This window comes from Hemicordylus capensis, chromosome 4, assembly GCF_027244095.1.
Source record: "Hemicordylus capensis ecotype Gifberg chromosome 4, rHemCap1.1.pri, whole genome shotgun sequence".
Lineage (NCBI taxonomy): Eukaryota > Metazoa > Chordata > Lepidosauria > Squamata > Cordylidae > Hemicordylus > Hemicordylus capensis.
The window spans coordinates 88,469,016-88,484,947 of record NC_069660.1 but is presented as its reverse complement, the minus strand read 5'-3'; the positions used below and the strand labels follow the sequence as shown (position 1 = coordinate 88,484,947).

General features: G+C 42.8%; 1 protein-coding gene across 2 annotated transcripts in view; it reads right to left on the bottom strand.

Annotated features, from left to right (window-relative positions):
- LOC128324693 (cytochrome P450 4B1-like) overlaps positions 1-15,932 on the bottom strand; it is a 37,938-nt gene that overhangs the window by 13,895 nt on the left and 8,111 nt on the right. For both annotated transcript variants that reach the window (XM_053249546.1, XM_053249547.1), the window contains exons 4-7: positions 15,137-15,264; positions 12,550-12,674; positions 5,752-5,903; positions 644-750 (exon numbers count right to left, since the gene is read on the bottom strand). In XM_053249546.1, the coding sequence (XP_053105521.1) occupies positions 644-750; positions 5,752-5,903; positions 12,550-12,674; positions 15,137-15,264 (512 nt within the window). The remainder of the gene's footprint in view (positions 1-643; positions 751-5,751; positions 5,904-12,549; positions 12,675-15,136; positions 15,265-15,932) is intronic.

Below are 15,932 nucleotides of genomic sequence, written 5' to 3'. Positions count from 1 at the left end.
GCTCTCCACTTCAAAAGCCAGACCAAACAAGAATGTTTTACACCACTTCTGCAGGCTTTGGCTTTCATGATCAACAATAGAAGGAAGTGCCACGGTTGTGGAATAGCCAGTGAGAACACTCGTCTGCATTCATGTGCTCTAACAGTGCACAGATGGCATTCTTAAGAGAAGAAATTTGGTTATTCTTCCATTTAAGGAGGAAGGTACAGGAGGAGGCAACCTCTTAATTATGTTGGGTCTGTGCCATTTAAGTGTTCATAGGTCAAAAGAAGGATAAATACATACATATTAATGAATAAGAATAGGCTCCTAGTATCCAAGAGAACTGGAAGCCAATATGGATGTGTTAACACTGGTGCCCAGAATTTGCCCCACCCCCCACCCAACCATCCTAAAAGATAAATTGGGAGATGTGCCGTTACTTTCTGCATTATCCAAACCTTCTAAATACTCATTAAAATGAAATATTATATGCAGCAGGCTACAGTAGCCTAGCTTCAAGGTTAGAAAGGCATGAATGACCATTGCAAGGTCCTTATTTGATTTTAAAGGGGCATAGGCAGTCCAGGCCATAAGGAAATGACTGGCACACTAGATCTAACAGATTCAGTGATGGAATAAATTATTTCCCCTCAATACTCACTTTGGCACAGAGAAGAATATCAAGAAAATCCAGGTGTCTCTTCGCCTGGATCTTTTGGAGTTCTTTCTCATCCTTCAGAGACTCCTTTCTCTCCTTGATTATTCCATCTGTGTAAGAAAGTGGTTCTTATAATGGCTTATCAACTCTCAGAGCAGAAAGGTTCAGCTTTCCAAGATTAATTTTAAAGCACCTACACCCATTTCAGGATGTTGTATACATGTATGCTAAATGATTATGCACATTAATACACACAACCCACCCACCCCTTAAAATAAAATAAAGTATGTTACAAAGATCTGGAAGACTATTTTAATGTCCCAAATACCAGTCTATACAAGATTCTCTTCTAGCCAAGCTGGGCTAAGCTAAGCTGAGCCCTTTTATATATGAGAGATCTAAATATGAAAAGATATGGTCTAAACACAGGATTTGAGGCAGGTGCGTAGCTAGGTGAGAGGGGGCCCGTGTTCGCACCTCTCCCCAACGGCCCCTTGGAATGAGGGATATAAAGAAGAAAATGAGGAGGGGTGGAGTGGGGGACGGCAGGTTCTTTGAACCCATCTACTCATTCATAGCTACACCCCTGATTTGGGGAGGTCCACCTACAGTTACTGTTGGGATATTTTTTTTAATTCCTAATTTTCCCCAGTAGCCAGATTTAGCTATGGATTTATTGGATTCTGAAAAGCTGCTTGCCAACTGCCCAGAAAATGAAACACACACTCCAGAAATGAAGTTAACATTTTATTTGAGTTACATTAGAAATAAGGTAGAAAAGCTAATTTTAAAAAGTTTATACACATAAAATAATCCAAAAGGCATCTCACCACTTCTATGAACCAGTCTGCAAAGCAGACTCAGCAAAGCAAAAAACCAAACACAGTGGATTTATATTGAAGTCGTTGTGGGTACTTTTGTCTGCAAACACTTAACCTCTATTACATTTAAAGAAAGGTAAAGTGTGCCATCAAGTTGATTTCGACTCCTGGCGACCACAGAGCCCTGTGGTTTTCTTTGGTAGAATACAGGAGTGGTTTACCATTGCCTTCTCCCGTGCAGTATGAGATGATGCCTTTCAACCTCTTCCTATATCGCTGCTGCCCAATATACTGTAGGTCTGGGAAACATACCAGCAGGGATTCGAATCGGCAACCTTCTGCTTGTTAGTCAAGCATTTCCCCGCTGTGCCACTTAAGGTGACCTATTTACAGTTACCGGATGGTAGGGATGTGCACGAATATCTTCGGTGCTGGCAGGGGTAGTATTTTAAGGGCAGGGGAGGGTGTACTCACCCCTCCTGCCACATTTCCCCCGCTGGCGCTCTGTTATTTTTAAGCCCCTTGGGGCGGCAGCATTGCTCCCTGCTGCCTCGTTTCCCCCATCAGCCAGAAGTGGTCAGAAGTAGCGAGCGCACGTGCACGCGCGCTCGCTACTTCTGGCCACTTCCGGCCAATAGGGAAAACAGGGCGGCAGGGAGGAACACTGCCGCCTTGAGGGGCTTAAAAATAACAGAGCGCCGGTGGGGAAAATGCAGCAGTAGGGGTGAAACGTTTCGGGCACATGCCTATCGGATGGAAACAACCTAACCCACTTGGCTGAATAAATAAAAGAATAAATCATCAGTATGAATTGGATAGACCTTGAGAATGATCTTGTGATTCTCTAAACTGAATCAGCTGAAAACACAAATTGTACGAATTATATGGAGTTTAAGAACTCAACCCCGGTAATTGATCATTCAGCCAACCTGGTAAGAATAGAAGGTGAAAAGAAGTACACAAACATCATATCATATTAATATACTACATTTGCTGAAACTAAAGTAGTGTGCCTCTCCTTAATAGGGGATGTGATGTCCCTTGCTAATTAACATTAGCAAGCCATCAAAGGGGGGAGTGAAAGAGAAAGGTACTCCATTACCACCAGCCTGTCTGGTGGCGACTCAGGGTCAGGCCTTTCCATAGCCTGAAGAACACTCCCTGCTGAAGTGAGAGCTTCACCATCTATTCTGTAGCAGCTTTTAGAAGAGCTTTTCAAACACATCTGTTTAATCAAGGCTTTGGTTAGCTGTAAATTGGCTTGGCTGTTTATTGATTTATTTTTTTTAATGGCTAGTCTTCACGTTTGTGTGCCCTGCAACTAGAAGAAAACACCAAGGACTACATACTTTTTCTTTTTTGATAATATTAAGACTATTTGCATTTTTTACTTTACAGATGGAAGCCAGTGGTGTGTTTCTCTTAATAAATACTACTTGTCTAAGATCCATGGGTTTAGAGCAGAATAAAGGCGCCTGGCAGTTCTGCTATGTTTAGGATTGAGTCTACTCTGTGACTTAACTAATCCCTCACATCGGGCCAGTTTGGACAAAGTGTCCGACTGGTCCCAGCCATCATGCAATTAGGTGAATGCCTAATATAGACACATAGACATTTTCCCCTGGTGTGATTTGTCTTCCATCATCAGTCATTACCAGTCATCACAGAGTATGTTGCTTTCTTTCTTTCTTTCAGTGAAGGCTTCATGATTTGAACTACATGCATTTGCAACATCTCCCTGAGTACATCATTTTCTCCTTTTGGATTTGAGAATTCTTTACCTGCATTGTATGTACTCTTTACAGTCTCATTTTGAAGACATCTCGGACTTTGTTTGGATACATGCATATATTGGTTTTTTACTTTTCAATTGCATGTTGTAATTCTCTTTGGTATTATGTTATTGTATGTCTATATGTACTATACAGATGTGTTTGATTGTTTTCATGTGTGTTGAGAGCTGGTTATTTATTGATTCATGTTGCAATTCTATATACAGATGTGTTTGTTTTCTTATGTGTTGAGAGCTGGTTATTTATTCATTTAGCACTTATTTATTTCCTTTTATCATTCATTATCATTCTTTGTCCATGGGTTTCTGCATTTTCCCCCCTCCTCCATTCCGTGGACCCCAGATTTTTCTTTGTTCCTAATTATGCAGTGCCTTGGGATGGTCAAATATTATATTCTAAACCAAACATTCTATATCAAGCAACGGTGTTTGGTTCCAGAATCATCACAACAGTTAACTACATTTGCTTTGACTAACTGGTTTCTAATTTTGGATCTCTACAAATTATATATTCAACATATATATTCAACAACATAATTAAAAGGGGCTTAATTAAAAGGGGCTAGCCTCTTTATGAAGGCTAGCAACTTAAAAAAAACAAAGTCCCACCATCATAAGCCTTAAATTTCTGTTGCATATAAATAATACATTAGTTGAGCTAATAACTTGAAACTTGGCATGTGCGATTTATTACACAAAGTCTACAAATGTGCCTAATTTAAAAGTGATCTGATTAAAATTGTCACAGAACAGCAAGTTAAATTTCTGAAAATTGATTTATTCACCCCCTTTCCCCCAAACCTTGTCCAAGTGTATCATATATAACAGCTTGGGCCCTGGGTATTTAAGAGAACATCTTCTTTGTCATGAACCCCATTGCCTATTGAGATCATCAGGAGAGATCCGTCTGCAGTTGCCACCAGCTCATCTGGTGGCTACTCAGGGATGGGTCTTCTCAGTTGCTGCCCCAGTGCTTTGGAACGGTCTCCCTGCTGAAATAAGAGCCTCCCTATCTCTGACCATTTTTAAAAAAATCTTTAAAGACACATTTATTCACCCAGGCTTTTACTTAAATACCGTTTTAATCATTTTAACATTTGTTTTAAAATATTGTTTTAAGGTTTTTAATTATTGTAATGTTTTAAATTTTTGTTGTCATTTATTGTAAGAAATGTTTTAATTTCTCTGTCATTTATCTGTTTTAATTAATGTTTTAACTTTTCTGTTTTTGTTGTAAATTGCCTAGAGTTTTGGGCAGTATAAAATATGTTAAATAAAATAAATAAAATAATAAATATATCTCTTTCAAATTTGATGAAAATGACTTTTTTTGCTTTTCCTAACACTGGAACATGGGGGGTGGTTAAGAGAATGCTGTCAAGGGAAGGCATGCACAAAACGCTGGGAAGTGTAGTCCTTTCCAGCACCCTCCCCACAGTGTTCTTTCGGGAAAGTGCTGGGAAGACGTACACGTCCCAGTATTCCATGTGCACCTTCCAAGCTATTTGTACATACTGCAGTATCTCAAACGATGATTGTAAGACTCCATTATAATGCAGAATATACTACAACTATATCAGAAATATATAAAATACAACGCAATTCACTGTTAATTTAGAATCAGCACTAAATATTACATTGAGGAGCATATTGGACTGCTAATATTATATCAACAAATTTCCTTTTCATAAACCATGGAAATTTAATGGTCAAAAAAACCTGCCAGTTTTATGAGATAATGAGATAGCCAGAGTTAAGGCTATCTCATTTTGGCTCAAGCTCCACAAAGGTGGGAAATTGTAACCTAAGGCTGATGCCTTAACAGATGTGCCACATCATCATTAATACTGTTGTGGAATGTCACAAACTGTGCTCATTTACAACTTGCCCTCCATCTACCCACATTGACAATATGGAGCGTCTTTGCTGGTGCCAGGTACTACTTCTTCCCCATCTTGATTTGGACCTCAAAAGACCAAGAACTGTGGGTGCATGGATGGCGAGCTGTAAGCAAGTACAATTTGTGACATTGCAGAACATCATTACTGATGTTGTGGCATATCTGTTAAGGCATCAGTTCCAATTTCCTGCCTTTGTAGGCCTTGAACTAAAATAGAGATAGCCTTAACTCTAGTCAAACTGGCAGGGGGGGGGGGGTTACCATTAAATTTCTTTATATAATTTATTAAAACATTGTGTGAAGAAAAACTCTGAGAAAGCACCTTATGAATGAGAATAATTTGTATCTGTCATCTCGAAGGAAGAAATTCTCTCAAACTGCATTGGGCAATGTATTTGAAATAATTCTCCTTTAAGCATTAGTTTGAGGTTTGCCTCTTTTTGCTTTTTTGGAAATTGTAGAGCTGCTCTTCTTTTTATTTTCCTAAAATGGCATAGTCACTTCTTTGTTTTGGGAGTTGACAGCAGCCTAGCTTTGTTTATATTCACTCCAGCAACCTTAACACTGATGCTAAAAGACAAAGGATCAGGAATAGTACCTGTATGGAGGTGGGCTATTTGGCAGGCCTTCCGGAATCGATACCCTTGTGGGGTGAACCAGTAAATCAGATCGTTCTGACCCAAGATGCTGTGCACTCTGGCATGTGTCAAAGAGCAAAGTTCAAAGACAGCTTGGACATAGGAATTCTCCCTGAGGCAAAGACAAGGAAATCACATGATGATCACAGACTCATACCACTGATTAGACCAGGTCTAGTCCTAAAGCAGTCTTAAAACAATGCTTAAAACAATGGCAGGACTTCTGTGCCTCCAAAACATTCTCAATTTTAGGGTTGTATAATGTGGTATGAATAACAGAAGATGATGCCCAGGAATAAGGGAATGTTTAAAAACCACCATACCTGCTAAACCAGTAAACATACAACTTTGAATTGTTAATGCCTGTTATCTGATCTCCCAGGATAATTGTCCCTAGACAAACAAAAACCCACTCTCTAATCCACCTGAGCGATTGTCCTGGCAGGAAAAGCCTATCAGTCTGGCACCAAGTTGGCACATTAACATATTCCTTAAAGTTGGTAAAGGTAAAGTAGGTGACAACTTCTGGCGACCGCAGAACCATCTGGTTTTCTTTGGTAGAATACAGGAGGGATTTACCATTGCCATCTCCCATGCAGTATGAGAGGATGCCTTTCAGCATCTTCCTATATTGCTGCTGCCCGATATAGGTGTTTCCCATAGTCTGGGAAACATACCAGCGTGGATTCTAACTAGCAACCTCTTGCTCCCTAGACAAGTTACTTTCCCGTTGCACCATTGGGTGGCTTACCCCACTTACCCCACTTTATCTTTTTGTCCCAGCCCCTCAAGAGCCAGGGGCCCCACGAATCTTTTAACCATATGGTTCCGAAACTGAACCACCCAAAGATGAAAGTTTGGGGCGGTATACAAATTTGATAAATACATAAAACAAACAAGCATTTAAGGAGGCTGCACCAGGAGCCTCTCTCCCCAGCTTCCTCTGTGGACCTGACCTCAGGTTCAGGACTTCACTTCAGCCCAGCTCCCCAGCAGGCATGTCAGGAGAAGTATCATCTGTCCTCCCCATCCCCTCTGGGGATGTTTATCATTTCCCTCCTCTTAGACCCCCCCCCACCTTCCCTATCCCATGTATGAATGGCTATGTGTGGGTGACCTGGATTAGACTGCTAGGAATAGGTTAGGATGATTTAGGATTTGGCCCTTTGGTTCTGGTGTTAGAGGAATTTTGCTCTATATTTTTGTATCAATAAGTAGGGGAAGGGGTGCCCAGTCCCTTCCCCTGGAGTAAAGCATGCTCAGTCTCAGCCAAACCTCATGATCAGAACCGTCCATCTAGAGCAGGACTCCAAACGACACAGGATTCTTCCTGTGCGGCAGAGATGGCTAATCCTACTCTAGATGTGGATCACTCTCTCATGCGTGTTCTTGGCCATAGAGATATGCATGCGCGCTAGTTTCACCCAAACCCTGGGAAACAGTCCCTCAGCAACATCTCTCTCAGTCTCAGTGAATGCCATGAACCAAGAATATAAGCACTTTTCAGAGTTTGGTTTCTCCAAAACACACCCTTATGTCTGGTCTCACTGTTAAAGGTCACCAAGCTAGCCAGGAATCACTCTAATCCCTAGGTATTCTTCCTCAGTTCTCTGCTGTGGCTAATTTGCATCTGCTGCAATGTCAGGCCCAGCCAGACCTGATCCACCCCGAATGTAGGATTCATCCCCAGCCTTTCATAATCTTCCTGCCCAGAGCCAGTTGGACACCCAAAGCAGCCCAGACTGCTTAGAAGTCCGGAAGGGTTGAGTGAAAAGGGGAAAGTACAGAGCATGAGGTCTATTGTTAAACAGAAGTACTGGGAGGCCTACATCGGGGGGGGCCCTATAGTTTAAAAGGCTACCTCATGAGAATGCAGTCAAACAGAGAGCTGAAACACACCATGTTTCTGTTTTCTCCAGTGGACTGGCCTTCTCATGAGAAGGCTAATCCCCTGCAGGCAAGCTGGCACGTGGCCGAGTATGTGTTGAGTTTTCCTGGCCTGCTTGGCTCACATCTGCCAGTCTAAGAACACCCTTAGTTACAGTGAACCAAGCCCCAGAGTCCTTTGCCTGCCTTCATATGCATATCCCCACCTAGGAAGTCATTCCAAGCCCTTCCTCAAGTGACAGATCACCAGGCCCAGACTTTCTTCTGGTCCAACACACAATGTCTTCCCTGGGAGCTTTAGGAACATTCTCAGGTCTGGTTCCCCCATCTCCATGTATACTTGAACCAGAGAATCTAAACTCCGTTTGTTAGCATTAGAGAGCCTAATGATCAGTCAACAAATCAATCTACTTTAATTTGTTAGGGGTTAAGGTTTTTACTGGCAAAAATGTTTTGACACACGGGTTGACTCACATGTACATCTGCCGGAATGCCCATATCCCTTGTTTTCAATCTCCTTTAATAAAATTTTTCTGTTTGACTTTTGTTGTGTCTAATTGTCTCAAACAACCCTTCCAGTTTCCGATCCCGGAGAGAAGGGGGGGGGAAAACCCTCATAACAACAAGATTCTTTCATCAGAGATCTTGTCAGTGAATCAATAGAGTCATCATAAGATTACTTTTCTACAAGTGAAAGACACTCTTATAATTAGGTCATTCTCACAACCAGCCCTACCTTGGTAGGGCAGTGTTAGCCCAGGTAGAGAACCACTGAGATCACTCCTGATCCCGGTGCTCTTGCCCCAGGTAGCCCAGCTTTTGTACTCAGGCTAAAAGTGAAGTAGGAACACACGTGCACACGCCTCATGCCCAGGTCATTTGGATGAGCAGGCTGCCAGCAGGTCCTTTCAGGCTCCTGGCAGCCACACTTACCATAGAGTACAGGGGAAGGAGCATCCAGGCAGCAGGAGAGTCCCCAATGCACAGCACTGCTTGCATGGTGCATTATGGGATTCCTGGCAGCCAGGTGTCCTTCCCCCCACCTCTGAATCGGCTCACCGCAGCACCGACCGTGTGGGGGGAAGATAGGTAGGATTCTGCCTCCCCTGCCAGCCCTTCCCAATCCAAGCCCCAATGGTCGTGTGAAATGAATGACCTTAATGACTCTTCTGTGTCAAAGAAGACCCCTGCTAACTTGGCAAAGAGGCACCTTCTAATTTGGTGATTCTGTTTATTTAGCAGCGGGAGAGTAACTGGTCCTATCCACCCCCGGCACAGTACCTCCAGTGACTGTTGCTGGTATCTATCTTATGTCTCTTTTTAGATTGTGAGCCCTTTGGGCAGGGGCGTAACTATAATAGGGCAAGGGGAGATAGTTGTCTGGGGGTCCACTGCCTGGGGGGGGCGAGGCAAGTCACATGATTGACTCCCCCAGCCGCACACCCGCCCGGGCTTCCTTCAGTTGTATTCATCCTCCAAAACTAATGTGAGTGTTAAGACCTGGAGCTACCAGAACAGCATGTCTTTCTCTAGTACCTTTAAATGACTTGCATCCTCCACAATTTACAAAACCTTTTGAAAAATAATTTAGGATGATGTTCTATTGTGGCACATAGGAGAGATATAGATATAGATATAACTTCAGGGGGGGCATTTTAAAATCTTGTCTCTGGGCCCACTCCAACCTTGCTCGCGCCTACCTTTGGGGACAGGGATCCAACTTATTTATTTGTTATTTCTTTTTGCAAACTGCCCTGAGCCATTTTTGGAAGGGTGGTAAAGAAATCAAATGAATGAATGAATGAATGAGCCTTATTCGGTTAAGCAGAGCAAAATCACCTTGGGCAGCTCCTAGACATTCTTAACTTTATGTATAGAGTCTTAGTTTTTTAGGAGCGTAAGAAAAACAATAGATTAGATTTCCTGTCTAAGCAGCTACACATGTGGACAAATTTGTTGGTACCCTTACAGCTCATTGAAAAAGTGTTTTCTGCCTTCCGAAAAGTGATTAAATGAAAAGCAGTTGTCCCATGTATACCTGCATGCCTTTGATATGTAATCAAGTAAAGCAAAGCAAGTGTGAAAAGAGATAAAGTATTGCTTATTCTACAAAGATATTCTAAAATGGCCTGGACACATTTGTTAGTACCCCTAGAAAAGTTAATAAATAATTGGATTATAGTGATTTTTCAAGTTAGCTGTTTTCTTTCATTAGTATCACACATGTCTCCAATTGTGCAATCAGTCATTCAGCCTATTTAAATGGAGAAAAGTAGTCACTCTGCCATTTGGTATCATTGTGTGTCCCACAATGAACATGGAACAGAGAAAGAAAAGGAGAGAGTTGTCTGAGGAGACCAGAAAGAAAATTATAGACAAGCATGTTGAAGGCAAAGGTTATAAGACCATCTCCAAGCAGTTTGATGTTCCTGTGACAACAGTTGCAAATATTATTAAGTTCAAGGTCCATGGGACTGTAGCCAAGCTCCCTGGGAGCGGCCGCAAGAGGAAAATCGACTGCAGAATAGGCCGAACGATAGTGAGAATGGTAGATAAAAAGTCAAGGACAACTTCCAAAGAGATACAAGCTGAACTCCACGATCAAGGTCCATCAGTGTTTGATTGCATCATCCGTCACTTTTTGAGTGACAGTTGGTTCGATGGAGGAAGACCTAGGAGCACTGTTGAAAGAAAAACATTAAAAACCAGACTAGAATTTGCTAAAATGCATATTGACAAGCCACAATGCTTCTGGGAGGATGTCCTCTGGACAGATGAGACAAAACTGGAGCTTTTTGGCAAGTCATATCAGCTCTATGTCCACAGATGAAAAAATGAAGCTTTCAAAGAAAAGAACACCATACCTACTGTGAAACATGGAGAAGGCTTGGTTATGTTTTAGGGCTGCTTTGCTGCGTCTAGCATGGGGTGCCTTGAGTCTGTGCAGGGAACAATGAAATCTCAAGACTATCAAGACATTCTGGAGTGAAACATACTGCCCAGTGTCAGAAAGCTCTCTCAGTCGCAGGTCATGGATCCTCCAACAGGATAATGTCCCAAAACACACAGCTAAAAGCACCCAAGAATGTCTAAGAACAAAACATTGGACTATTCTGAAGTGGCCTTCTATCAGCCCTGATTGGAATCCTATCAAACATCTATGGAAAGAACTGAAACATGCAGTCTGGAGAAGGCACCCTTCAAACCTGACACAGCTGGAGCAGTTTGCTCAGGAAGAGTGGGCCAAATTACCTGTTGACAGTTACAGAAGTCTCATTGAGAGCTACAGGAATTGCTTCTTTGCAGTGATTGCCTCTAAAGGTTGTGCAACAAAATATTAGGTTAAGGGTCCCATCATTTTTGTCCATGCCATTTTCATTTGTGTTATTTGAAATATTCTGTCACGTCAAAACTCTAAAGCAAAGTCTGATTTTTGTTAAATGCGGAATAAACAATGATGGGTGCCAATTGCTTTTGTCAGTTTCAAGTTATTTCAGAGGCAATTGTGGGTTCTTCTTTTTTCATGGAGGGGTACCAACACATTTGTCCACATGTGTATTCGTAGGAATAAGTAAACTGAAACATGGTCTGAATCTGTTCTTTGTCAGTTAACATAGCCTATTGCTTTTGCTTGAAATTTTTTTGTTGAAAGGTAGTACATAAATACTGTCAATGAAGAAATAAAATATTCAGATATGTTCTTTGTTCTCAGAGTGCCAGATGACACACTAGTCTGAATATGTAACAAAAATCCGTAGTAGCATAGGCAAAAGGAAGGCTGTGCAAGAGAGGTTGTTCACCTTCTCTTCCTCCCTGCAGCTTCCAGTGCTTCTTCGAAAGGCATTCCTGTGGATGGGGGGACCCTCTCAGAATCCAACCCCTTGTATTGTATGTGTGCTGTGCTGTAAGTATCTATACTTGAGCCCCCAAGTGCATCGCAGAGTTTGAAAACTGCCCTCTGTTACTGACTTAATAGCTCTAATCACATTATTTCACATTATGTTCAACACACACAATCTGTGTATAGTGTATGCATGTACAGATCTGTATGCATGAACACTTATTTACATGTCATGTTCAGTGCATGTAAAGCGTGCCATTGATGTCGACTCCTGGCGACCACAGAGCCCTGTGGTTGTCTTTGGAGGAGTTTACCATTGCCATCTCCCGCGCAGTATGAGATGATGCCTTTCAGCATCTTCCTATATCACTGCTGCCTGATACAGGTGTTTCCCATAATCTGGGAAACATACCAGCGTGGATTCAAACTGGCAATCTCTGGCTTACTAATTAAGTCATTTGCCCATTGCACCAGTAGCATAATTCTTATCTGTAACCTGTACCCAGGTTAATTTTTAAATTGAACGCATATGCAGTCGTTTACACAAGATGTTGTACAGACTGCTGCATGCATGTACAACAGAATGTCTGAAGAGGGCTTGTAAGACAATTACAAATATTAAAATGAGCATCACATTATTCCATAAGTACCCTGGAAACTACTGTAAACCACTAGAGGCGATTTGCCTTCATTTATTCTAGGATTTTTAACATGTATGCCATCTTGACTGCATGCATCAGGAAAGGTTGTTTCTCCAACCAGGGTCACACTGTCACATTTTGATGAAATATTTGTCCATCCAAAATAGATGTGCAATAGCTATCCTGTTGTGCTGTTGCTGGTGAAAATGTTCTAAACGGGCATAAGATGGATCTTCTGTATTTTTCACAAAAGTGGACAATTACATAGAATGGAAATTCCATATTTGGGATAGCCAGTTGGATCATTTTAAATTATGGCACAGTGCATTCTAAGCCAATAAGAGCGGCATGGAGCCTTCCCTCAGGTTTTGAAAGTTACCAGTACAAACCTGTCCATTTGACAGTCGCTGTTGTAACTGAAGGCACATTTCATGATGATGTCCAGTGTCATCAAGCTCACATGTTCAAAGAGCTCCACCGATTTCTCCTGTCTGATCAGCTGCTCCCACTTATCCTAAGTCAGTGGGATGGAAAGGGTTCAGTGCTCATCTCCTGTGTCTGACTGAAAGAGTGCAAAACCAGCCCTATTTGCCCAAGCAAATTAAGTGACCCTACAAAAAGCACATTACATGTCACTGTTCAGTAAAGGGGGGGTTCTTTGCAAGTTCTTGGTTACAGAGCCTAACAATCAAATAACTTTGCTGGATATTTCTAGCAGAACCACAGTTCATGGATCTAGCCCCTATGGTGGATTTATCTTTTGGGAAAGGGATCGACATCAAAGCTATTTCACAGATAAGCCCCATTCAGAAGTTAGTGTAAAAAGGCAGTATGCAAGTAGAGCCATCGACAGGCGTGCCGGAAGTTCCACTCTGCGTGTCACTCACCCCCTCACAGCTGCCATCACAGTTACAGCATTCATTTCTTCGGACAAATGCTGCTGGAATTGTGAGCCATGCCTACAAAGGAGTGAGTGATGTGCCAGGCAGGATTTCCAGCACACTTCTGGATGGCTGTACTCAAATACAGCTTTTTTTACACTAATGTCTGAACAGGACTATGGCCAAAAAGTGTCAGTGAGGGACCCTTTACTTTGCATGCTCAGAACATGTCTCCAGCATCTACTTTGCCTGTATGTATTCTGTCTCATAGCTGCTTTATCTGTGGCTTCCAAGCACTGGCCCCAGAGGCACAGCAAGGCTTGAGTGGGCCCTTGGTCAAAAAGTGACACATTACTTGCTTAGTTACTTTTCTTATATGCTTTACATCCTCGGTAGAGATATCTCTTCCCTGCTCCCCTTGAAATGTTTCAGAAATGATGTAATCTCTTTCCAAATGACGTCTGGGAAGCAGGCAGGAGGAGGGAGGAATCAGACTAGGGGTGTGCATGGAACTGGCTGGCATGCTTTGAGTCCGGACTCAAACCTGACCAGACCAGTTCAGTCCGGCCCCCATCGAAACCAACCCCCTGGTTCAGTCCGGTGGGGGGGGGGGTGTGATTAAAAAAAAAAACCATTAACAAAATTTAAATTACCTCTAGCCCCTTCGGGGAACTTCCTAAAGGCCGCGGGGCGAGGTCTACAAAGGTCCCCTCTCCCCCTACTGGCCTCCAAAGTCACTGCCGCAGTTCGGTGGCTCGGTTCGGGGGTTTAGCAGTTCAGGGTCGAACCAACCCCCTTCCTGGTTCTGTCCGGACCGGAACCAAAGCCTTGCAGCAGTCTGCAATTTTTTAAAATTTTTTATTTTTTTTAAAAAAAATTAAATTACCTCTAGTCCCTTCAGGGGGCTCCCTAAAGGCCATGGGGTGGTGATGGTCTGCGAAGGTTCCCCCCTCCCCCTGCCAGCCTCTTAAGTCACCACCACGACCCATAAAATGCTTTTTTCCGGCCCATTTGGGCTTCTGTAATTGTGCACAGTGGCCATTTTGCCTGCCACCGCGTATGTGCAAATGGCCTCTGTGAGGCCTGGCAAGGCCCAGGGCCTCGCAGAGGTCATTTGCGCATGTGCAGTGGCAGGCAAAATGGCCGCTGCATGTAATTACAGAGGCCAAAACAGGCCGGAAAAAAGCATTTTACGGGTCACGGCGGTGACTTAAGAGGCTGGCAGGGGGAGGGGGAACCTTCGTGGACCATCACCACCCCATGGACTTTAGGAAGCCCCCTGAAGGGACTAGAGGTAATTTAATTTTTTTAAAAAAAATAAAAAAATTCTAAAAATTGCAGACTGCTGCAGGGGTGTGGTTCCGGTCTGGACAGAACCAGGAAGGGGGTTGGTTCGACCCTGAACTGCTAAACCCCCGAACCGAACCACCGAACTGCCAAACCCCTGAACCAGTTTGCACATCCCTAAATCAGACCATTCTATTCTACAAACCTTTCTCACCCATAACCATGGAGACATATGAAGCTGCCATACAACATCAGACCATTGGTCCATCTAGCTCAGTATTGTCTGCACAGACTGGCAGTGGCTTCTCCAAGGTTGCAGATAGGAATCTCTTTCAGCCCTATCTTGGAGATGCCAGGGAGGGACTTGGAACCTTATGCATGCAGGTGCTCTTCCCAGAGCAGCTCCATCCCCTAAGGGGAATCTCTTACAGTCCTCATGCATGTAGTCTCCCATTCATATACAACCAGGGTGGACCCTGGTTAACAAAGGGGACAAGTCATGCTTGCTACCACAAGACCAGCTCTTGTATTGTCAGCAATTACCACCAAGCTTTGGAATTCTCTCTGGCTGATTTTCTGGCTTCCTCTGGTTGATTTTCTGCCACTTTTTTAATCCAAAAGGTAGGAAATATAGTAGTTCAGCAGCCTGTTGATTGCTGCTTCTGCATATGAAATTAATCTGCTGTTATTCATTGTTTAAAATAACTTTGCTGCCACTTTTCTGTGCTTTATTGCCAATTTCATTATTTGTTTGATATGCCATGGGAGCAAGGGGAACAAGACAGGCAACTCCTCTGGTAGCACTTACCAGCATCACTTTTGTAGACTCTGCCATCAGTGTCACATAAGGTTTCAAAATAGTATAGTGGAAACCTGGAGTCAGCAGCTTTCGATGTTGTGACCACTTTGGCCCATGGAGGACCAACAGACCTTTCCCTGAGGAAACATGAATTTCCCATCACTTTCACCTCTATAAATAACCATTCTGATACATTCAGGCAGTACCATCTCCTGTAGTTATCTGAATTTTCAGCAGCAATGGCATTCTGTGCCGTATATAATATATCCATCGTCTCCAGCAGCAGGAGCCATAGGCTTTACGGACAAAAATGGAAGAGTGGGGGCTAAACTATATTTTGATTTAATCACATCCTTGATTCTGGTGTGCTTTCCCTTCTCATATGTAGTATGAATGCGTGGGTGATCTGGATCAGGTCCCCCATGTGTTGTTATTCACTGGGCGGGGGAGGGGGGAGGGGACACACCAGGGCCAATGATATGATTAATATCACATCTAGTTTGGCCAAGAGTCTGAGATTTCAAATTCCATCAGAGTCACTCAGCTTGAGAACTTAGATGCCTATACTATACACTAAGCACCAACTTAGATTGCAATAAGTAACTGTAACAAATCAAATTGGGTAGGATACCAGGCCTTTTTCATTTGATTTTGTGCAGTTTTGTGCATACTTGCTTGAGCAATCTCAGCATGGGTTTTCCAAACTTACTCTTGCCCTACATGCACTTTTGGCATGGTGTACTTTTGCCATCTCCCTCTCTCTGCTTGCTATATCATATCAGCTGACAGGACATAACTTAGTGAC